Here is a 22,615-nt window from a genome sequence, read left to right as displayed (position 1 = left end):
TGATTTGTCTGAACAATGAAACAAGGCCTCGTCTGTTTACTTGCTGCGCTGGATACAATAAAATTATTGATGATAATTTAATCTTGTTTGCTCAATGTTAAACAGTCAGGGATTCATGATGAATACAGACACAGGAAGCATTCAGTCGTATTTGTTCCATTGTTATACTAATATTCACACTAAGTCTTAAACTTCTATTTATAGATTTTTTTCATGTCTTCAACCGCCTTTATTCAAATCTCCACTCAAGATGAGAACAAGTATAGAGTATAAGAGAATAATTGAGAGTTCAAGTAGTTGTTTCTGAAACGTGAAAATACAAAAATACAAAAAAAGCTGAAATGTGAAATTGAAGCTGAAATGTTTCCCATCATGAAGAAGTAATCTCTTTTACAAGCACAATGTACTGAACTCACTAATTTGCACACTGATACATACCGTATATGCAGAAAGGAACAAAATCACACCTGGGAAATACCACATTACCTGTGGTTACCAACCGTATTTGAAGTGTCTCTATAGATGGGAGAATAACTTTTTTATTCATAAGCATCATTTATTCAGCTTTATCCAACTTAGGTTCCTAAGAGTTCGAGGGAATTCTCGCTGCCAGTAGTTGAAGGCAGGATACTAATAAAACTAAAGCCATACTTTATTGATCTATTTGGGGAAATGCCTTTTTTTCTCCACATTGACCAATCCTATTTCTAAATGCGAAGGTGTGGCCACTTTACGGCACGCTGGGAAGCCGATGGGGGTCAAGGGTCTGACGTAGTTCTCAGGAACTACGTCAGCTGTGGGATTCGAACCTGTGAACTAACGATCCCAAGTCCACTTCTCATGCAGAGGATATTCTTGCTGTGAGCTGTGAATACTAACCAATACAAATCCAAGCAGCTGCACTCTGATCAACGTTTGAAAAAAAAACCAAACATCCAGAGCTTCTCAGGTCTGCTTTAAATTTGACAGCTTGTCTGAATATGATTTTCCTATATATGTGCCAATGACATTTTGACAACCTCAGAGCAGACAAACTCTTGCGGCCTCCTGTGAAGTCAGAGGCTCTCTTCCACCAGGTCTCTTTAGAAACCCAACATAACAACTGTAGTGGGCTGCAGAGAAATTCAATCCGATGGGTCATAGGTTAGTAAATAAACCCTGAGTGGTCTTCGTCAGGTAAACAGTGAGCATTTAAGTTCCTGATGTACTCAACTGGAGTGAAAAAAAAAGATTGAGTCATGACACAGCTGTCCTCATTGCTCAGTCAACAAAGTTCCTGTAAAACAAATCATTTACAGATAACACTTGTAATACTCCTCCGCTGGTTTCCTCTTCTATGATTACTTCATTGTGTTTTTGTAATCACAAGTATTTCCTTTCTACCCCTGCTTCTCACAGGGGAATGCAGGGACGTTTTTATAGGCCTGTGAGAGCTTTCCTCCAGAGTGCCTGTTCTCCCTGAGTGTTTCTCCCCTCCCCCCGGGCTCTCCTTGCATTATCATACTTCTTACCTGGCTGTGTGTGTCTTGTGCTGACACACCCGGTTGCTCCATATCAGCCAATCACTGCTTAAAGAAAGGCTCACCAAGGAGGTGCACTTCCTGGATTTCGTGAGACAGGAATGGGGCAGGAGAGAGGAGTGTGTTGTGGCCTTTTTTTTTTGTGGTTTTTTTTCATAGCCAGGGAGTTGTTCATGTCCGCAGTGTGAGGGACTGAAGCAGTGGACATACACGGCCAGACGTTTGCTTGATTTATGAGAGATTTCCCCATTATCCAGCAGCAGCTCCAGTGACCGAGAGGACAACAGTGAGTGAAAGAGGAGGGGAAAGATAAGTGTCAATCTGTTGAGACTTGTTTGGGAATTTGAGGAAGGAGAAGAGGTGGGGAGAGGCAGCAAGAGGGAAAAGCAAGAGCTCGTGCGTAAACATTAAGTCCTGAGACACGAGAAAAAAAGCAGTTGAGGGTTTTTTGAGGAAAAAAGGAAGGACGGTTATGTCAGTCAAGACGATGTGAAGGCAAGGAATTACATTTTCTCTGTTGTGCAATGCCATGTTTTTGATCTGAGGGGGGAGACCACAGATCTGTCAAGGACACTACAATCAGGTGAGTCAGTTTGGAGTTTTTTCTTCATGATTTTAAGATGGCCACTTCTGCTTTTGCGTTGAACACAGATTAGGTCTTGTCCACTTTAGGGTTTACATGCTACATGCCGTGCCTATGTGTCACAGGCCCTTGCTTTCTGAAAGGCTCCTTTTGGTATGCTGAGCTTTGCAGGTCTGTGTTGCATTCTTTGAGAATTCTGAGAGGGTGCCACCTTTTCTCTGGCCTGCTTCTTCCCTTTTCCTGTAAAAGTTACTGTTTTGCAACTTCAAGCTCATAAATTAAAAGTATTTCAAAGACGAAATTTGATACAAACTGCAAACCCGTGTAAATTGTTGCAGAATGCATCATGTTTCAGAAGAAAAAATCAGTCAGAGAAACAAGTTATGCCTTATTGTTTCGGCACTAATTAAGTGTTTAAGGTTCCTCGAGTGTCCTGCTTCAATGTTATATAACCTGCATGTTGATAATTTGTTCATGATAATTGCTTGAATCATTGTCAAACTTAAAGTGTTGCTGTCTTCCAGGTTTCCAAACTATGGTACTATGGGGACCAAATGACCCAGCTGCAACCTCTTTGACACTTTTTCTCGCTCAGACATGCCTGACCACAAGCTACAGCCAGGAGGAAAACTCTCCCGGGATCCAAGTCCCAGGCCAGTGCTGACAACACATTTGGAGCGACAGAGAGATGGCGAACAAGAAGAAAACTGGAGGAAGGAGGCTGTTAACACTGTGAAAATGAGAGACAAACCAAGACACAGAGAATTGGAATTGCTGGACCGATACTACGATAGAGACAGAGCTCCTGCACCCAGGCTCAGAGAGGAGGAGAGAGAGAGGAGAGAGAGGGAGAGGAGGCAAGATGATCGGAGCAGAAAGGGGAGGCCAGTGTCAAATTTAGAAGAAAGTGATCACCATGTAGAAAGGGGGAAAAGGAAAGGTGACACATTTCCAAGAATGAGAAAAGGTGATACAGACCATAATAGAAGAATCATATCGACTACAGACAGAGCAGACAGGAGGGAGAGAGAACGGCCCCAAAGAGCTGAGACAGATAAGTGGGAACGTGAACACGAGAGGGCATGGCAGAGGGAGAGGGAAAGAGGTGAGGTCAAAAGTAGGCCTAAAGAAGGAGATAAAAGTACAGGAAGGAGAAAAGTAGGAGATGAATCATTGCATCAGAAGGAAAGATATCGGGAGCATGATGTGTTTCATGGAAGAAGACGAGAAATGGTAGATTCATGGAACGCAGAAGAAAGAGATATAGATGGGAAAAGAGAAAAACTCAAGCCTAACGTGAGCGATAGGGAGGCCAGAGTACCTTCACCACACAAGAGACGAGAGAGAGAGAAGACTCACAGGAGCGAGGGAAAGCGGGACACCAGGAGTGAGGGAGACAGTGACGAGAGAGAGCTGAGGAGGGAAAGAGTGAGGGACAGGGAGAGAGAGGAGTTGATGTATCAACAAAGCAAAAGTGAGGGGGACATCAAGGGAAACTCTGCGAGGGAGGTAGATCGAGATAGGCAGGTACACAGAGAGCAGGACAGACAGAGAAACAGGGACAGAGAGGAGGATAGTTCCAGGAGGAAGGGAGAGAAAGACAGATACAGAGAGGATGACAGGAAAGCAGCAAGACCGGCAGACAGGGAGAGTGACGGGTGGAGGGAGAGAGACTTCAGGGATGACAGAGTGTTGCCGAATGACAGAAGAGAGGATGATAGATATAGAGAAAGAAGAGAAAGGGATGTGAATCCCAGACGGGCTGACATGATGGGCCAAAGCAGCCGGTCCCCAAAGGATTCATCCTCCAGGGCATCGCCACGAGCCCAAAGCAGCGGCGAGTGGAGCAGCGACATGGACAATGACATGAGGTACCACAGAGACAGGGACCGTTATGAGATGGAGTTGAGGGAGATGAAAGGTGGAAGACGGAGAGATCTGGAGAAAGGTGCTGAAAGAGGGGAGAGACAGGAAATGAAAAAAGACAAACACAGAAACAGAGTAGAGGTGGGACACAATGACCCAGAACAGAGAAGGATGTGGTTAGACCCACAGAGGAGCAAGAATAGGAAAGAAGAGTTTCTAGAGAAAGAAAGCAACAGAGAAAGAAAAGATGGGGGGAGAGAAAAAGAGAGGAGTGTGTCACAGACGGAGAGGGAAAGAGTAAAAGAGGAACCAGATGACGTACAATTGGAGCAAAGTCATTGCAAAGAAAGGCAGGCGGGGGTAGACAACGACAGAGGTGGAATAGAGAGGGAAACACAAGAAGTAAGTGTCGACCAGGAGGAGGAGGAGGAGGAGGGTGAAATCCAGAGAGAGAGAGATAAGCGAGCAAAGAAACATCTGTCTGACAGTGATGGAAGGATGAAGGGAAGCTGGCAGAAGGATGCAGAGTGGGAGAGCGTGACAGATAACACAGAGGAGAGTGACAGAGAGGAAGAGGGAGGGAGCGACTACTGGGCTCGCTCCGAGAGTGAAGGAGGAAGTGACACAGGGTGGAAGCAAGACGGAGAGAGAATGCTGTCGGGGGAGGACGGCTTCGTGACCGTGTCCAGTGGTGGAGATGAAGACTGTGAGAAGGAAAGCGATGAAGAGTTTAAGGACTGTCAGGAATCCTGGGATGATGGACATCCTCATGAAGATCACTCACCTGCTGGCTCCAAGGGGTGTGAGGGAGATGAGCAGAGGACAGAATGGACAATGGGGAAGGAGCAAAATGTTGATGAAGGTGATGAGGAGAGAGAAAAGCAGCAAAAGTACATCTTCTGTGTGATCGGCCAAACTCTTCCTCGCTCAGGAGTGGAAAAGAATAACCCAACATCAGAAGATTATGATCAGCACGGCAATGATGTCAAACAGCAGTCTGATGATGACTTGTCTCTGACGTTGAGCAGAGATGAACATCCTGTCAGAAACCGTGAGGACATGGAAAGTAAGCCTCATGCACCAAAAGAAGAATTGCTCACAGATGATGTGAAGAGCAAAGTAGATTCCCCACTTGAGTCCTTGAATAGGGACTCGCAGACAGAAAGACTCCTTAAAGAATGGCGGGAGAAAACTAAAGAGCTGGGAGAAGCGCGAACATCACCAGTCCCAAGTAATCCCTATCCAGATGTTTTTTCCCAGGTGAATTTTGAACAAATCCAACCTCTCTTGGATCAGATAAACAATGGAGCGATGAGTCCAGATGAGGTGGAAGCCATTCGGATCAGATTAAGTGGTGCTTGGAGCCTGTCCGAGGAACCCAAGCGACATTCCCAAGCCCCACACCTTAAATGGGCTAAAAATGTAGTGCGTGAGATTCTGGGGCCCTCGGGTGAACACATAGAGGACGAAACAAATACGGGGGCACGAGAGGATCAAGGGATCAACCAGTCTGAGATAGAGAACAACAAACGACAACAACACAGGGTTGCACAAGGGACACTAGAGGAGCCGCCTGTTTTCAAGGTGACGGCGGATGAAGAGCACTCGGAGCCCGAGCTGGAGGAGGACGATCTGATGGAGGTGGAGGGACTGAGAGGTATGGGGCAGAGCCAGGATGTCATGCATGCTGACCAGTACACAGCCATGCATGTTGTAACATCTGCACACACTCATGCTGACACACCGCTAGACACTGAGAGGAAGGAAAATCACGGCACGGACAAACAGACTGCGCGTCCGGGTCCAGTTCAGTTAGAGGAGGAAGAAGTTGAGGTGAGAATGGGAGAAGACGGCTCTAATGAGCTCGAGTTAACCGACGCTGAGGAGAGGAGAGAGGAGGAAGTGAAGATGTTTTTGAGTGTAAGCAAAACGCTGTACAAGCCGAACAGCTGCCCCATTCTTAATTACCAAAGTGAGTCTGACCTCCTCAGCCCCTCCAGAGAGGAGGTGGAAGGCGGACTAGATGACAGTGAGGAGGAACAGCAGGGGGAAGCGTTTGGAAATTGGGACGCTGAGCAGGAGGCAGGAAGATTGACGGCAGGAGAGACGGAGGTGGATAGAAAGGAGGAGGAGAAGGAGGCGGAGGTGGCCGCAGAATTGAAAACGGGGACTGTGACAAGCTCCTGCAGTTTTCGGGATCTGGGTCCTGAAGTTCGACTGCGAAGAAGGGGATTCCGTAGAACCACTGAAAGAAGAAATGGAGAGCATGTACAGGGGGAAGAAGAGGAAGGTGTTGGAAGGGATCGCAGAACCAGAATATTCTCTGTCACAGGTAAAAAGAGGGTAAAGGGTGGAAATGTAGTGTCTATTCAAATCAAATCTTCTCCAGTGATCTCAAAAAGCTGCTCACCTCTCTTCTTTTACATTTTCTCTCCAAACCTAATCTCAAATCATTGAAAATAACTAATTATTTTAACCATCTAATCAGAAGGACAGACATTTCTCAGATTACCCTGCTTACCTAGCAAATGGGTTTTCTTTTCATTTTGCACTTTTCACTTTGATCACAATCTTGTCATTTGCTCCGTCTCTGGGTTTTTTTTGTTTACATTTGAACTTCAGTCACAGGGCGATTAAATCTAGGCCAAACATCACCTCTGTGACACTATCAACACGCTGGTTGATGTACTTCATTACCACTAAGCTGGAAAACGCGTCAGACTTGCATGTGGGTGGGGAAATGAGGGGGCGGAGAAAGCCAAGAAAACCCAGAAGCATGAGCTCAAAGGCTCAACTTGATTTTGTTTTGAGACGCAACAGAAGCAGGAGTTTGAAAAGATACTAATGTTATTGTAATTTTACAGTTACTGATTCAGTTATTTCACTAATTTAATAGCTTTTTATTTATTTATTTATTTATTTATTTATTTATTTATTTATTTATTTATTTATTTATTTATTTATTTATTTAGACTGTTTGTTGTAGTTTCTAGTACATTAGAGTACACCGTACAGGTGATATGTTGCTGTATAACATTTCCACAAATGGATATTATTATATTCCAGATGATGAAGATGAAGGCAGCAAAAGCTGGGGAGAAGTGGAGATAAGGTGAGTCTCCTCAATAATGACTCCTACATTGATATGAAAAGATGTCTGGGGGTTTTTTTTTGTTCTGTTTTTTTATTTTTCTTATTTTAGGAAGATTCAAGTTTGGCAGCAGACATAGCTGTAAAATAGAAATGGTAACATTTCATTATATTCTGATGAATGAAATAATCTGTACATAGTCACTTAGAAAGTGTCATTACAGGTATTTGGAGGCTCATAACTATCCCCCCATCTCACAATGAAATCAGGCTTTCTAATTTGCTTCTGTCTCATATTGACTGCAGTGAGACATCGGATATAATCAACAAAGATGTCAACTTCTGAAGATATATGGTGCTAAAAGGACCAGTTGAACGTTGAAACAGCCTCCAATATCTGATCTTAGTTTTATATTTATTACCTAGACATATAAGCTAAAAGTATAAATAACAAAACTAAATGGTAACCTGAAATATATTTAGATTCACAGTTCCAATTTAAATAATAAATAATTCTGTCTATTATTATTACTATTTTTTTTTTTTTTTTAGATTTACCTGTTTGAAGATATTTGAACTTGAATGCACATGATTCACTCTGACTGGTATTTTTCTGAATGCATTTCTCACTAAATACTCTTTTTGTTATTCTTGGCACTGTAGAAATGTTTTGGAAACGATCAACAGACAGAAGAGAAACTCCAGGTTTTTCAGTGAGTATCTGCTTGAACACAATTTTCCTTTCATTCGTGTCATTTAAAAGATTTTAAAATCCTGTTCAAACATCTGAAGAGTAAGTCAAGCCTATTGTGATCAACTGTTATTTGAAAATGGACTTTCATTTTCACAACTTAATCAAGAACTTCATTTCAGTAGCATGATTATCAGAAAACTAGACATAAGCAATGTAGTAATGTTTTTCTAAGGGTCAGATCGACTGATTGCAGTCGGGAAAATCATGACTTGGAGGAGCGTTTCCCGTCCAGACTGTGTGATTCATATCAGTGTGAACGCGAGCTCGCTGACTGTTTATCTGTTTCTCAACTCGCGTTGGCTGAGAAGTCAAACAACATAAGGAAATGAAAGGAAATCTGTGCATGGCTTACGATTAGCTCACACCTTCTGAAACCTTATCTGCCTAATAATCAAAAATGGAAGCAGTTCTCTTGAAGAATCCTTCACATGGCTATTGCGAAAAGTGGGACAGCAGTGTATGTTCATACATGAAGGGAAATTTAAGTGCGTTTGTGCACGCCGCAGACAGGTTCCTGCAAGTATTCATATCTCAAAAAAACTTAAGGGGGCGGAAAAAACAGCTGCTGCTTCTGAGAAGTAGCGTTCTGACAAGTATGTGTGAAAGGAATGTCAAAAGCAAACATCTCTCTTCACCAACACGGTTCCTGTCTGTATCTGTTCCTTTTCCCTTCCTTTTCCGTATGTTTCACCCTCGACTTTTGTTTTCCACCTTCCCCTTGCCTTTGTTGCCCCTCTTCAACCCAGATGTTGCGCAGCTCTACCAGCAGTACAGCGAGGAGGCGCAGAACTCTGAGATCCTGCGTCAGTCCCGCTCCAATGCCCTCTCTGTGTGCGAGGACACCACAGCGTCTCCTGCCCCCTCGCCTCCTCCCGCCTGCAGACCGCTGCCTCCCCTGCCTCCCCACTCCTTGTCCCACACGGGCTCCATCACCAGTGTCCAAAGCTTGCCCCTCCCGGTGCCCCCCAGGAGTGGAGGCAGGCCAGCGTCTCCCCGTCTGTCCATCTCACTGACGCAGTCACCGTCCCTGTGGCGAGACCTGCCGGCTGTCAGGAACAGCACTGAGCTGGAGGATCTCACAGATGACCAGAGGCGGCTGCAGGAGGTATATTAGACACGTCTTCTCACCGTTTGATTCCCAAAACGGAGTTTCACCCTGTGATATTACTGAAGTTGACGGAGAAGTAAATGCAATGCCAGTGTTTTTCCATCCAGTAACTTGTAATCCTGTTGTGGTTTGCTGGGGATGTTGGGGATTTAAACCAACCTGGTTCAGGCATCCACTCTTCTGATAAGTAGTTTATTAAAGTTTACCGTCAAATGCACATTTTGATTTGCCATATTTCCTATATTCTGCGTAAGAAGGGAGTGGGGCTCTTGAGATTACAAAACTGAGCTTGTAACCCCACGTTCGCTGGTTTGAATCCCACTGCCCACAGATTACTGCCATGCGTCCCTGACGTCCTTGTGTTTATATGCGTAGTTGTGATTTTAAATTCAAAGAAGCAATTTTCCCACAGGGGTCAACACAGGATGCATTTGTTGACTTTTTCCAGTAGCATTTCTCACTAAGTCAAGCTCATTGAATCCTGTTTGATTTCAATGGAATCAAAACTACAGTCATGCGTATGTGTATCACATTCTGTGTCACAACCAAAGATTTCTATGGAAATTATATTGTGTAAGTACAGTTTAGATTGAAGATAGTTTTTTGAATCAGTAATTGTTTTGTTGTATTTAATTTACGCTAGCTGCTTTCACAATCCAATAGTGATTTATCAGAAATTGTGTGACTTTTATGAGTCATCTTGTCACTGTTGTTGCGTCACCCTTCTAAACACATTTAACCAGAATATTCCGTCTTGCCACATCCCAGAATAACACACCCATCAATCCACTTTTTATTGGCGCTGCTTGCCAGAAGACTCTCGTCACATAAACACACGTGTCTCTGGAAATGCTGCTTTTTGCCCGTGAGCTAAAGAGGGCTGCATGGGAGGCACCTTGACTTATTGAAACAGTGATTCTTGGAAAATTCCCAGCATTTAACAGCTACAGGGTTATAAGATGATACTTATTGTGCAACTGTCACTTGCTCAATATTAATTCCTATAGTTTCACTTTCAAGGTACGGTTTGAAGTTGTAACCTCAGAAGCTTCCTACTGCCGCAGTTTGGACATCGTTGTGGAACACTTTGTAAAGTCCAAACAGTTGGGGAAACTGTTGACCACCCAGGACAGAAACTGGTTGTTCTCCCGGTTGGCTGACGTTCGAGCCATAAGCCACAGGTTAGACAATTTCTTTTACAGTTATAAATCTGAGAAGTCTCTGCTTTTACATTCACACATTATCCAATAAAATTTGTGTTTGTCAAACCACGATGTGATTGGAAAGTAAAGCGTCATAAATCTGTGGGGCTGATGCATTTAAAATGGCTCTGAATGAAATATTTTCATTTTTTTTAGTTTCCTATCAAAGCTGGAGGAGCGAGTGGAATCAGACATGATGCACTTCACAGTGTGTGACATTATTGCTCGACACTGTCAGCGCTTCAAAATGGTTTATGTGCCCTACCTCACCAACCAGTCCTATCAGGATGGCACCTATCAGAGACTCATGTAAGTCCTTTCTCTACGCCAATATCTTTTATTTTGGTCACAGTGAGAACAAACATTGTTTCTACAGTGTCTAAGTAGTGAAACTGATTTACACATGCATCAAAAAAAGGAATAAAACACCAAAGCCTTTTCATAATTTCATTTAAATTGTGAAACATACATATTCTATCATTTTCTTTTGTTTTTGTTTTACCTTTTAGCTATTTTATTGTTTAATCTGTCTGAACTGCTTTTAATATTCTGGTTTGTTTTATGTCTTTCAAGTTTTTAAAAAGACTGCCTGTTAACAGTTTTAAAAGTTTAGTGTTTTTTCCCCCCCATCATTTCCTTTCCTTTTCCTTGTTTTATTTCGTGAAGAGTTGTACAATCTTGATTCATTATCATACATTTCTTAGCACGTGAATACGAAAACACACCAAAAAAACCAAAAGCTGAGCATCTTAAAATATTAGAAGACCTGATGTGTTTTATTCTATTTTAACCAGAGGCTGCCGTTAGCTTGTGGCCTCTAATAGCCTTCCGCTTGACTAACATCTTTTCTATATTATTTTTGAAAATGCACAGTTTTGAATTTTGTTAAACTTCCTCTTTCACTTTTTCTTTCAGGAACGAGAATCCAGGATTCAAGCGAATTGTAGAGAAATTGGAGAGAAGCACTGTTTGTCAGAGACTCCCTCTTCGCTCCTTCCTTGTACTTCCCTTTCAGAGGATCACAAGAATCAAGCTGCTGGTCCAGGTGTGTGTGTGTGTGTATGTGCATGAAGACTCTTCTGAATGATCCTAACAACTTCTTGCCTCCTTTTAACCGGTTTGTAACATGAACATGCGGTTTCTGTCCAGAACATTGTGAAAAGGACAACTCCTGGTACTCCAGAGGCGATGCACGCCATCAAAGCTTTAAAACTTTTGGAGAAGGTACAATAACGCCCTCTTTTCACAGTGTATTAACAGAGAACAACCCTGGATATGTTGGATGCGTTTGTGACAAATGTCTTGTGTCTTTTGTTTCTCTTTAAGCTGATTCAAGAAAGCAATGACAGCATCACTCAAATGAAAAGCATTGAGTCGCTCGTTTCTCTCAGTGCTAAAGTGGACTTTGCATGCAGGGTAGGTAAAGGCCATAATGATGTTTCTGTATCTGCGGTAATATTGTAACATAATGTATAATTCAGGGATGTGTATCCTAGATCATAGTGAGCCTCTAAAAAATATAATCTCTGAAACCAATAATTTATAAATTTTATGGAAATCCAGTGTGGGACAGGAGGCCTGTCATTTGCTGATATTCGTAAATATTTATTTCTTATATGAAGATTTTATAAAATTTTTAAAGAAAATTTATTCTAGATTTTGACAGTGGTTTTCAGCAGCAGTTGGTAAATCCAGCCGTTTAAAGAGCAGTTAACTCGGCTCTTCCTGTACTGGCTCTCTTGGCTTAATGCCACCTAAATATCTAACTTTTAGTCACATCGAAATCCAAGTAAATAAGACTGTGATTCAAATCGAACCAGAGTGGGCATTTATATTTTCCCAGCATATCTTTTTTTTCAGATTATTTTTAAATAATGAATCATGTTTAAAAAAAAAAAAAAAAAGAATTGTAACTTCAGTTAAAATTCCATAAATTGTTTAAAATTTTTAAGTAAAGTAAGGTAATGCATTTATGTAATCGTAGAACTTCTCCCCACTACATAACACTTTCTATCGCGTAGGAATTCTAGCAGCTGTCGCCCACCAAATCACACCTCATTGATTTTTGAGCCATGCACATGAGAAGTGACTGAAGAACACAAAATATTATTGAAATGTAGAACTGAGAGGTGCCGGATCCTGGAAGGTCACAGTTCATCCATTTTTTTCAAACATCTTCCTGGTCCACCCCACTGATTGTATTAGATGGATCATTATCAGTCTTCCTGCAGAGCGTCATGAATAAACGTCGTTGAAATTTACGTTGTGTTTTGAACAGAAAAGCAAACGTGTTGGACTTTAATCACCAGAGCGAAGATTCAACACTTCAGCTGTTGAATTTTAAGATCTATATTTCCATGGTGATAAATTAACTCCCCTCTCTAGATATATCTCTTGATATAAATATGTTTGTGTTTTTTGTTTGTTTCTTTTCCAGACTCTTCCTTTGATCAGTCAGTCTCGGAGGTTAGTGCGTGAAGGTCCCGTCACGGAACTGATGGATTTCTCCCTAAAGGACACCGAGAGAAAAGTTTACATGCACCTATTTAATGACTACCTGCTAATTTCACTACAAAAGGAGTGAGTTAACAGCCTGTTTTGTTGCAATGTCACAATAATCTATCAGCATTTACCTACTATCTCTTTCATTACCCGTTTCTATATCCTGTTTTCCTCATAGCGCCCGCCTTTTCTCGTCATCCCCGACTGAAGAGTCTTATCACGGTCTTTCCTTCCTCTGCCTCATTTCTCATTTGTACTTTCGCTGTCTGCTGTTTCCAGAGGGGCGAGATTCACAGTAATTGACCACGCTCCGGTGTCACACCTGCGTGCAGAGAACTGCAGAGTCAAACTTCACTCCCTGCAGAAGAACCTGTTCCGGTTGCACATGACGCAGAAAGCCCTGCTGCTGAGGACTGACACACAGTAAGAGACTTTGCTTGTTGTGTTGGTTTCCACATCATGAAACTTTCCATGCAAACAGTGTTTGTCTTTTTTTTTCCTAGGAGTGATAAGCTACGATGGATATCAGCCATCTCCAGGCCGCATCCCGAAATCGATTTTTCTGCTGCTCAAGGTAAACCTAGTTTAAACGTTATGATGTGTTGTCACTTGTAGTTGGTTGTTATATGACCTGACACATTTGCAACCTCACCACTAGATGCTGCAAATGCTGCACACTCGGCTGAATTGGAGGCTGTCATTTGCCTACATGTCACTCATTGAGTGACCCACAGAGTGCAGAATTCACCATGTTTCTGTTATAGGTTATATTTCATAAATATAGGTTCTCAAGCAGGGCAGAAACATTTGTAAGTCATGTGAAGGAGCTTTATAACAAACACACTTTAGCTGCAATACCACAATCTGGAGTGGTTGAACTCTCCTTTGTTAAAATTCTGCATCCAGTGCCGTCAAAAGTTGTGTTAGAAGAATGACAGTAAAAAAAAAAACTAAGATTAATAGCTGCACTTATGCAGCATTACTTTGGTAAGTAAAAACAAAGAATCGAAAGTCTCGCTCATTCCTATCTATCAAGTAAATTATTGTATCTGCCCTTTGAACTGATGGCCAGGTTCAGAGGTTTGTGAACTTTATGGTTACTGTTGCTGTCGCGTGATAAAAGGGAAATTAACAGGTGTAATCATCAACTTTTTAAGTGACTTCCAGTTTTGTTGTTGGTGCCGTTTCTAATCATTGTTATTGCAGGACTGTCAGCAGAAACAAATGTCTAAAACTCTGCTTCTTTTTGTGTAAAAACCTCTATAAGTGCCATTATAAATTGATGTTTAGAGCGGCCAAAATGTAATTGAATTAATTGGATTTCGAATAGTTGAGAAAAAAGAAAGTGTGCAGCCGCTCTGGCTGGTAGTGGATACTGTTTTAGTAGTAGAAGTTTAAAAGGGTATCCTTCCAGAGGGTAGCCAGGAAAGTTAGAATTAATATTTTGGGGAAAATATGCACATCTACTCTAATAAAAGTAACTCTTTGATTAATTAAAAAAAATCATTAATAAAATACGAACTTCAAAAAGTATATAGTGTTTTATGTTGTATACATTTTACAAAACTTTCCATAACAATTGAGCATGACCAACAACTTAAATGGAAGGTTAGTACGCTTGTGGAAAACTTTTATTAATGAGTGACTGATACTAAAGTAGTGTGTTTTCAGTTACCATGGCTATTAGTCATATGGAAGCAGGGTGGTGCATTGAATAACGTATCGCTGTGCTTTAGTTACTAATATATAATTATGAAGGACTGAATTTCCCAAGTCTGGGTGGTGCAGGGAACAGACAGAAATATATCAACAAATCCTAGTTCATGGTTAGAGAATATTGAAAACGTTGAATTAAGTTGAAAGCTCTCTTGTCTCTGGACCTCCATGTTTTAAGTTTCACTTTGTTTCTTTTCCAAACAGATTTTGAACAGATGCAGTGCATCCGAGCTTTCGTCGCTCAGCAGCCGGATGAGCTGTCCTTAGAAAAAGCTGACGTTATTCTTGTCCACCAGCAAAGCAGTGACAGTAAGACTTACCATTGTTTTCTTTCAGAAAATATAATTTCACTGTGGAGTGTTTTATCATGCACTCACACTTTTGTGTTACTCAGAAAAAGGGACTTCCTTAATTAGTGTGTGGTTCATTTTCTTTCCAGATTGGGTAGAAGGGACCAGACTCTCTGATCGACAGCGTGGATGGGTGCCCAAGTCTCATTTGGAAACTATAAGCAACTCCAGAGTCAGACAACGCAACCTGTCAGATGCTTTGAAACTGACAACGGCCACAGCTGCTGTTTGAGCTGGTTGCTCAGAACTGGACTGAACAGATTGAAATCCTGATTCATGGCAAAGAGGACACTTGGTTTTCTACTTGGATTTGCTGGAAATTCCTAAACTGTACATTCAGTGATGTTTCTCAATCAAATTGTGTACCTGAGTGTGGGTGAAATTGCTGTGCGAATGCATCTCAATGTACCATTGGGTCTTGCTTGTTTTACTCAGTGGGGCAATATGCTGCTGCTGAAAAATTCACGAACTGCTGGAATCTCCCTGAACTACAATGAGGACGTTTAAACTGCTATGTAAAATAGAGCACAGATATTGTGTGGTCTATATTATCATTAGACTATTCTTTTAAGAGATATGTTCCAGGGAAAATAATTTTTTTCCCACCCAGGAAATGTTTTTTTTTTTGGGGGGGGTGGGGGGGGATTATATTGTCTGTGTATATTGAACAAAGTTGAATGGTTGAGTATGTGATGATTGGGCCTTTGTATGCAGCAGGGCTGATGGAAATCATGCAAAATTCTCCAAAATGTACAGAGCATCATAGGTAAGAGAAGACATTTCAATAAATCACGGGTGTAATAAAAGCACATTTGAACAACATACCTTGAGTACAAGACGTGCTTGTCTTTTTTCAACATAACATTTTTGAATCCACAGAGGAACAAACCTCTGGCAAATGTCGGTATTTTGCATTTCCCTAGCGCTATCTTACTGTGGATTTATTCTGACTGCTGGCATGTGCCTGCAGGGTTTGTTCCGAGACAGAGTGAACAGAACAGAATAGAACAGGAATGAAAGCGCACGTTCCACGCTGCGCACGTAGCACGGCCAAGGCGTGACCGTGGGCGCGACTCTGCGGCAGTCTGCGTCTGCTTCAGTTTTCAACCGCTCTCATTGGTTAGTGTTGCCGTCACTCAAGTAGAATAGGGTGGGACCACTCGTGGATGGACAGCTCCTATGAGCCAATGATTTCCCCTCAAAGCACACCGTGGTTGTATTCTATTGGACACACTTCGACGTCACTCAATGTCCTCCCCTGTTATTGGTTAGAGGTGGCGGTGGGCGGGCGCTGTCGTTTTGTTGTTGTTTTTGTTGGGCAGAATAAAGTAGAGCAGTCGACATCTTTGAACGCGATCACATTCCCGAACTGTATGTCCATATTTTGATCCTGGGAAAAAGGAACAAAACAAGGGACCACTGACGAGTTTCTGGATTTGAGCTGTTTTCTTTGAAGTTTAAAAAAAAAATTATAATTGCCTTTTCAAGGTATGTAAACGGGCGCGTCTTGTTTAGCTGCAGCTGCTAGCACTGTTGTTGTTCACCAACGCTGTCAACTAACTGGGTTAACCTCGCCCACCGTTTAGAATATAACGCAGCATTTTCATTTTATATCATGAAAGCATACAGATTGCGGATTTGTTGCATTCCTGTTTGATTGTTTTTTTTTTTTTTTGAACGCCAGTATTAGTAAGCGCTGCAACAGCGCCGCACGTATATTCCTGTAGTTGAGAGGGATGACGTGGCCTTTCTGGACGATGACCCCAAGTCCGGAAACCAGCGACACTTTGACCACAACAATCTACTGCCTCTCAGCTGAAAACGGAGATGTTTGGTTTTGTTTGGCTTACAGTGGCGACTGAGAGTGAAACGATACTCCTGGGCCTCTCTCTTGCATCGATAACTGTGTTTACTCGACTCGGTCAGTTGTAAACAACTGCCTGCGTTGCGGAGCTTCACGTGACACAGCTGGAAAGTGCTGCTAACGCTGTGATCATAACTTATTACACGTTAATTATTGATCACTTTCAGCTGGTCAAAGGTATTTTTGGGGATTTCTCTATTTGTTGCGATTAAAAACTGACATGTCATTTTGTTTTGTACTCATTGTTTGCCGAACTTCTTGAAGATGCACAATTTCCTGTCATTAAAAACTAAAAATCGATTTTCCAATCTTCGAAATGGACATTCAGCTAATCGGTTGTAACAATGGTTAGTTAAAACATAATTTATGGATGACCTCTCGTTTCGTAGGGTCTAAGTTGACCCACAACTGCTTTGCCCTGGATTCTTCCTTTACATAAGCCTTGAGCTTTGGTTGACACCATCAGAGAGCTTTTCAGTTTAAAAGAGTCTTGGGAGGTTAAAGTTAATCCATTAGGTATACAGTTTGGAGTGGTGTTGAGCATAGATGCAGTATACTGTAAGGCCTTACTAATATTCCATATTGCTTTTGTCCTGGATCAGATTGTATCAGTGCAGCCAATAAATTGGCCTGTAAGTGGAAATCAAAGATTTATTCGGATCCCCATCACTTGTAGGATTTACTAGATTTTCTTCTTGCCCCCCCCCCCCCCCCCCCCCCCCCCCAAGAATTCAACAATTTATGACTCAATATAAATAGAACTGGGCTTTGCAAAGCACCTTTTTTTCCAGAAATATAACTGAAAACCATGTCTTATTGAGCAAATGTATTTAGATGGTATGATATTTTGGTTGTACTTTCTAGAGCACCTGCACAGGTTTGCAATGTGGACATTGTTGTTGTTTTTTTCAAACCAAGGAAAAAAGCAAAAGAGAAAAAGTTAAATATTCTCTCAATTGAGAACCTGAAGTTGAAGAATTCAAACATTTTATTCCATATTATAGCGGTGTTATTAAGAATGTTACAACTCGTGCAGATATCTTGATGTGACTCCAATACTTATATCACCATAAAGTCAGTAATGACTCTCCTCATCACTTTCACTATCACTTGTTGACTGAATGTAGTGGTCGCTGAAGTCAGCCTCTTCTCTCTCTCTCTCTCTCTCTCTCTCTCTCTCTCTCTCTCTCTCTCTCTCTCTCTCTCTCTCTCTCTCTCTCTCTCTCTCTCTCTCTCTCTCTCTCTCTCTCTCTCTCCCCCACTCTCCTTTGTCAGCTCTAGTAAATAAAGCTTTTGTGTGAGACTTTATGTTTCCTTGTGTTGTTTTTAGATGAGCAGTCAGTACCAGCGCACAGTGCCACTGGAGGTGAGGAGAGCAGAGGGAGAGAGAGTTCGGGCCAAACACCCGGACAAAATACCGGTCAGTATGACAAACGCTTTGTTTTCTGGATCATTTCATGTTTTTTTGGGGGGAATTTTATTGACACAGTAAGCAATGACAAAGTAATTATTTGGATGTATAGGAGCCTATTCACCAATTATTATGCTTATGTTACTTTCTTCATGAACAAATACTCATTTGAGTCCTCACAGAAAGGCTACCTTTAAGTTATTTATCTTCGACACTGAGCTCAATTTGTCTCTCCGTGAACGACTGTTTTGTCTTGCAGATTATCGTGGAGAGGGCCCCGAGGTCACGAGCCCCCGAACTGGACAAGAAGAAATATCTTGTGCCCTCAGATCTAACAGGTGAAATACACAAACTGGGCCAGTGCGAATGCGAATGTTCTTCTTTGTTATTGGCTCAAGCGGAGGCGTTCAGAAGCTTTGACTCACATGAGATAAGCTCATGTTAGAACTTGAATTTGCTGCAGGGTGTCAGTAATAAGTCTGTCTATGTTTGTCTATGTTGTCCCTTTGTCTCATATCAAATCAAACAACTGTCCATGATCCTTTCTCATCCTCTCTTTCTGTTCTTGTCCTCCGTGTCTTTTCCTTAGTGGGTCAGTTGTGCTTCCTGATCCGTCAGCGTGTGTCTTTGAGACCAGAGGAGGCGCTCTTCTTCTTCGTCCACAACTCCCTCCCCCCGTCCAGCTCCCCGCTCTCGGCTGTATATGAGGTAATTGCATCTGTACCGACGCGTGTTCACACAAGACTCTGCCCCGCAACTCACACATATCACATTGCACCTCTGGGGAACGTGTGTGGATGGTCATTTTAATTTTGCCATGTCTAATTAAAAAAATTGAGAATACAGATGATACATTTTTAAGTAGCTTTTTAAGTATTGGGCTTTTAGGAACATTTATCGTTTTATTCCATCTGTAATCGTTCTGAGTATGTTATTGTTGTCACGTACTGCACCACCCGCCGCTTCCAGTAAGTTCCCAAAAAAGCACCAATTTTAGAAGTGTCGCTGAACAGCTTCTGCATTTGTCTGTTTACAGCTACACAAAAACAACCTTGCAACGGAAAAGAAGTTTCTGTTAACGCGACATACTGGAGACGTTCTCACAGAGGCAGTTTTAAGCAGGAGTGCTAAGTCAGTGGCGTTGAGTCACTTTTCGTTCAGCCCGCAAACACCCTGCCCAGAAGGTCCTGGAAATGAAAGCAAATGGACTCGACTTTCATTCTGAAAGAGAATGAAAAACCCTTAATCTGATGTTGAGGGTTAAATGTCTTGTTGACACTCACAGGATTTGACGTGCATAACGACTCATAATCATAACTCCTAGATATTTCAGATTGCGAGAACATTTAAAAAAAAAAGTGCAGACAAACAAAGAAATAAAGCTTTATACTCATGTACTCGTCATTATGGTGGCCCCTGAGATTTTTTCTTTGCATTCACCACCGTGTCAAACATTTGCAAGTTGAGCTTTTCACGCCTTTCACAAAAACAAGTCAGTCGTGTTGAATAACTGCGATATCGAAAGTTGAGGTTATTGTGGAAGGACTGCCTGAAGTTCTCGCTCATTGGACGTTGTAATGCCATAAAATCAAATGGCAATTTCAGTCTCAATATAAGATACTTTTGTGGTTCATATTTTCAAAACAGTTTTGTCGACGAGCTCTTGGCTTTATGTAAATATAAACTTGATGTCGTTAGAATAAATATAATTGAAATTCCTGGAGTTTAAAAGCTTGTTGTGAAACAGTTTTAAGTAGGTCTTTGTAGCAGGACACGAGCACATGCTACGAGCACGCGTCGCAGTCTGATCTATTTCCTGGATATTATCCAGCCAGTGTCGTGATGAGAGGGTTAATTAAACATAACATTCAGATAAATCTGATTTTCATGTTTTATTCGGTGCGTGTAGGCTCTCGGTGCTAAACCCCCCCCCCCATTGTTCTGTGCTTGCTGTGTTCCAGGAGCACCACGATGAGGACCTGTTTCTCTACATGACCTACAGTAACGAGAGCGTGTACGGTGCCTGAGGAAGAACAAAAGACGGAGAAAAAGAGACAGAGAGCGCATGAGAGTGGTCAAAGTGAGACTGTTGGGGGAATGAAACAGTCAAGGCCGTTTGGAATGCTTCAACGCATTTGTATTATCTATATTAGTTTTGATAAGTAACTCCAGTACTTGGTTTATGGAGAGGTTTTTCTACGAGGCAGAAAGGGTTTCTCTTTGGGTTTTGACCTTTGACAGTATTCTAAAGCACTTCAAATTATGTTAATTCCTTGCTGGGTGAAAGAAAAGAGGAAGAGTAATAAAAAAGAAAGAAGAATGCATTGAGAAAGGACTTTGAAATTTTGTTGAACGCTCTCATTATCTCTGTCATCTGTATTTAATGCAAATAGTTTTTTTTTTTTGTAAATTATTGTAAACTTTTGTGGAAAATAAAGAAACTGCCAGAACTCTGATCCTTTTGTGTTTTTCCATCTACTGACGTCTTATTTTAATTCACTTGATATATATTGAAACCTTTTAGTTGTCTTTACACTTAAAGCATAAGTCAGGTTAAATTTTTGTCTAAAGAGTTTTAAAACTAAAAAAAAAAAAGCATGTCAATTGAAATAAAGCCTTTTTCACAGCATCACATTATAAGCAAACAAAGTCTGTAGGCTGTCTGTAAGTGGTTTTAGGGGACGGACAAAAAGAGGAAATCTTTAGGGAAGTGTTCTGTCTACCCATCTGATGAGTGACATTTGTGGACATTTCTCACATTTTGTGTCTGCTTGAGTAAAGAAGGTTACATAATATCACCAATACTGGACAAGCCCAGTCTGAAAAGTCTATTCAGGGAAATCGAAACCTGCAGGCACAGAAGAGAGGAGCTATGGAGCTGCAGGACGTCTCTAAGAAGGAGAGGAGTGGAGGAGAAGGTGAACCGATGCTGCAGGTCCAAACTGAAGGTGAGCGAGAAGTGAAAAGTTTAGCCAGCGACTCATAAAAGCCTTCAAAAAAATTTATTTGCTGTGTAACAATGTAATGAATAAAAAAAAAAAAAAGCATTCTTGCTCTCAGATTGGAAATGTTCTAGATAGTTTCTTTGTTGAAAGGTGTCCTTGTGTATTTCTGTCTAGAGGAAACGGACCACTACGCCCAGCTGCAAAGTCCATCAGAGGATGTGTACTCAGAAACTTATGGCAGATCTTCAGATAAAAATAAAGCAGGTACCCTTCAATACAAAATGGCACAAACACATCAGGTTTCAGCACGTCTTTTTTTACAGTCACGTGTTCTGCCTCAGTGAAATATGTGATTGACCTGAGTTTGCATTGCTCTAAGCCATGAGGAGCTTCACCCACGTATAAAGACCTGCAATATGAAAGAACTACTGACTCAAGCTGATTTGATTTGTAGAAGACATCATGAAAATATATTCCTAATCAATGATTTCACACCAAGAGACAGTTCAGGATCTCCATTTAGCCTCACGTGCATATTTTTGGACCTTTTAATCTTTTCGGCATATAAGAAACACAGCACTAAGACATTCTTAATTTGCAGGACAATTACTAAGTAACTGCAAAAAAAGCTCGAGTTGCATTTAAAGTTATATTCCATCATTGCTTCTTCTGTATAGGTAAATTAACTTCACAGTTTTAAAGCTATTCTGAGCTTTGCAATGAGTCATAGTTGCTTTTATTGATAATTATATCTTTCAGATAAAGTAGTAGTTGTACATCTGTCCTGAAGAAATTCTTTTCCTGAATTGTTCTGCACACACACAAACAGAACTAACAGAACTATTTCAAACATTGAACAATTATTTAACAAATTCAGAACTTTATATAGCACCTTTAATATTGTATTTAAAAAAAAACAAAAAACAGCAGCAATGAAAAGGGAATATTATAACAAACAACAACATGACACCAAATAGAATAAAAAAAGATTACAGGAATAAACAGTAAAAAAAATTCAGCTTGGAATGACAACAAAATAAAATACATTTTACCACATCAATATCATTGCATGCAAGTAAATAATTTGTTTTTAAACTCAGTGATTTTGTGAGCCTTATTATTCTGAAACTGAAGGCTGTTGTATGTTGACCACGGTGTGTTTATGAATGTATATGTGGAGTGTTTTATATTTCCATATTTGGTTGCAAAGTAAGCTGTAGGGCATATATATATATATATATATATATATATATATATATATATGTATGTATGTATGTATGTATGTATGTATGTATGTATGTATGTATGTATGTATGTATAACTACTACTTTATCTGAAAGATATAATTATCTATAAAAGCAACTATGACTCATTGCAAAGCTCAGAATAGCTTTAAAAATGTGAATTTCTCTTAGTCAGAGAAGCAGCTGCGAGAAAGTCAAGGAAACACTTTTTACCTTGATACCTTCAGAGCATTTAATGTTTTACTTCAATATCAGTAAAATTGTTATGTTTTTTTTCTAGTTTTACAAGGTTTTTGACCTTGTGTGAATGTTTTTCACATGCAGCTGTCTGGTAAAATGACCTCAGGGAAGAAATTATATCTGCGGTTTATCTGTTTTCGTCCGGTTTGACTTCTCCCTCGCAGACACTCGCTCTTATAGAGATTAAAGTTTTGCACGGGCGAGGACAAACTATCCTCTG

General features: G+C 41.0%; 2 protein-coding genes across 3 annotated transcripts; both read left to right on the top strand.

Moving 5' to 3' along the window:
* The first annotated feature begins 1,735 nt into the window (after positions 1 to 1,735).
* arhgef5 (Rho guanine nucleotide exchange factor (GEF) 5) lies at positions 1,736 to 15,295 on the top strand. Of its 2 annotated transcripts, none has more exons than XM_080500824.1 (15): positions 1,736 to 2,103; positions 2,628 to 5,626; positions 7,036 to 7,081; positions 7,723 to 7,772; positions 8,560 to 8,918; positions 9,942 to 10,102; positions 10,280 to 10,432; positions 11,039 to 11,168; positions 11,273 to 11,347; positions 11,450 to 11,539; positions 12,561 to 12,703; positions 12,905 to 13,048; positions 13,129 to 13,199; positions 14,546 to 14,650; positions 14,781 to 15,295. In XM_080500824.1, exons 2-15 carry the CDS (start codon positions 2,701 to 2,703, stop codon positions 14,921 to 14,923), a joined length of 4,596 nt encoding a protein of 1,531 aa, XP_080356950.1. In that variant the 5' UTR covers positions 1,736 to 2,103; positions 2,628 to 2,700; the 3' UTR covers positions 14,924 to 15,295. The 2 variants fall into 2 exon arrangements, with proteins under 2 accessions (XP_080356950.1, XP_080356949.1); XM_080500823.1 differs by having other exon boundaries at positions 2,628 to 6,301.
* Positions 15,296 to 16,013: 718 nt separating this feature from the next.
* LOC308133472 (gamma-aminobutyric acid receptor-associated protein-like 1) lies at positions 16,014 to 20,422 on the top strand. The gene is made up of 5 exons (XM_080500850.1): positions 16,014 to 16,179; positions 17,886 to 17,975; positions 18,226 to 18,304; positions 18,556 to 18,674; positions 19,928 to 20,422. Exons 2-5 carry the CDS (start codon positions 17,886 to 17,888, stop codon positions 19,991 to 19,993), a joined length of 354 nt encoding a protein of 117 aa, XP_080356976.1. The 5' UTR covers positions 16,014 to 16,179; the 3' UTR covers positions 19,994 to 20,422.
* The last annotated feature ends 2,193 nt before the right edge of the window (positions 20,423 to 22,615 follow it).

This window comes from Blennius ocellaris (genome assembly GCF_963422515.1).
Source record: "Blennius ocellaris genome assembly, chromosome: 8".
Taxonomy (NCBI): Eukaryota; Metazoa; Chordata; class Actinopteri; order Blenniiformes; family Blenniidae; genus Blennius; species Blennius ocellaris.
Note: the sequence above shows the minus strand (reverse complement) of the source record. Positions and strands in the feature narration are given on the sequence as shown.

Bases quoted from the DNA above. Each gene is read 5' to 3' on its own strand.
- LOC308133472 (XM_080500850.1), top strand. From the start codon at position 17,886: ATGAGCAGTCAGTACCAGCGCACAGTGCCACTGGAGGTGAGGAGAGCA. The intron at 17,976-18,225 runs GTCAGTATGACA...TTTGTCTTGCAG, and splicing joins AACACCCGGACAAAATACCG to ATTATCGTGGAGAGGGCCCC. The intron at 18,675-19,927 runs GTAATTGCATCT...GCTGTGTTCCAG, and splicing joins CGCTCTCGGCTGTATATGAG to GAGCACCACGATGAGGACCT.
- arhgef5 (XM_080500823.1), top strand. From the start codon at position 2,701: ATGCCTGACCACAAGCTACAGCCAGGAGGAAAACTCTCCCGGGATCCA. The intron at 10,433-11,038 runs GTAAGTCCTTTC...TTTTTCTTTCAG, and splicing joins GGCACCTATCAGAGACTCAT to GAACGAGAATCCAGGATTCA. The intron at 14,651-14,780 runs GTAAGACTTACC...TTTTCTTTCCAG, and splicing joins CCACCAGCAAAGCAGTGACA to ATTGGGTAGAAGGGACCAGA.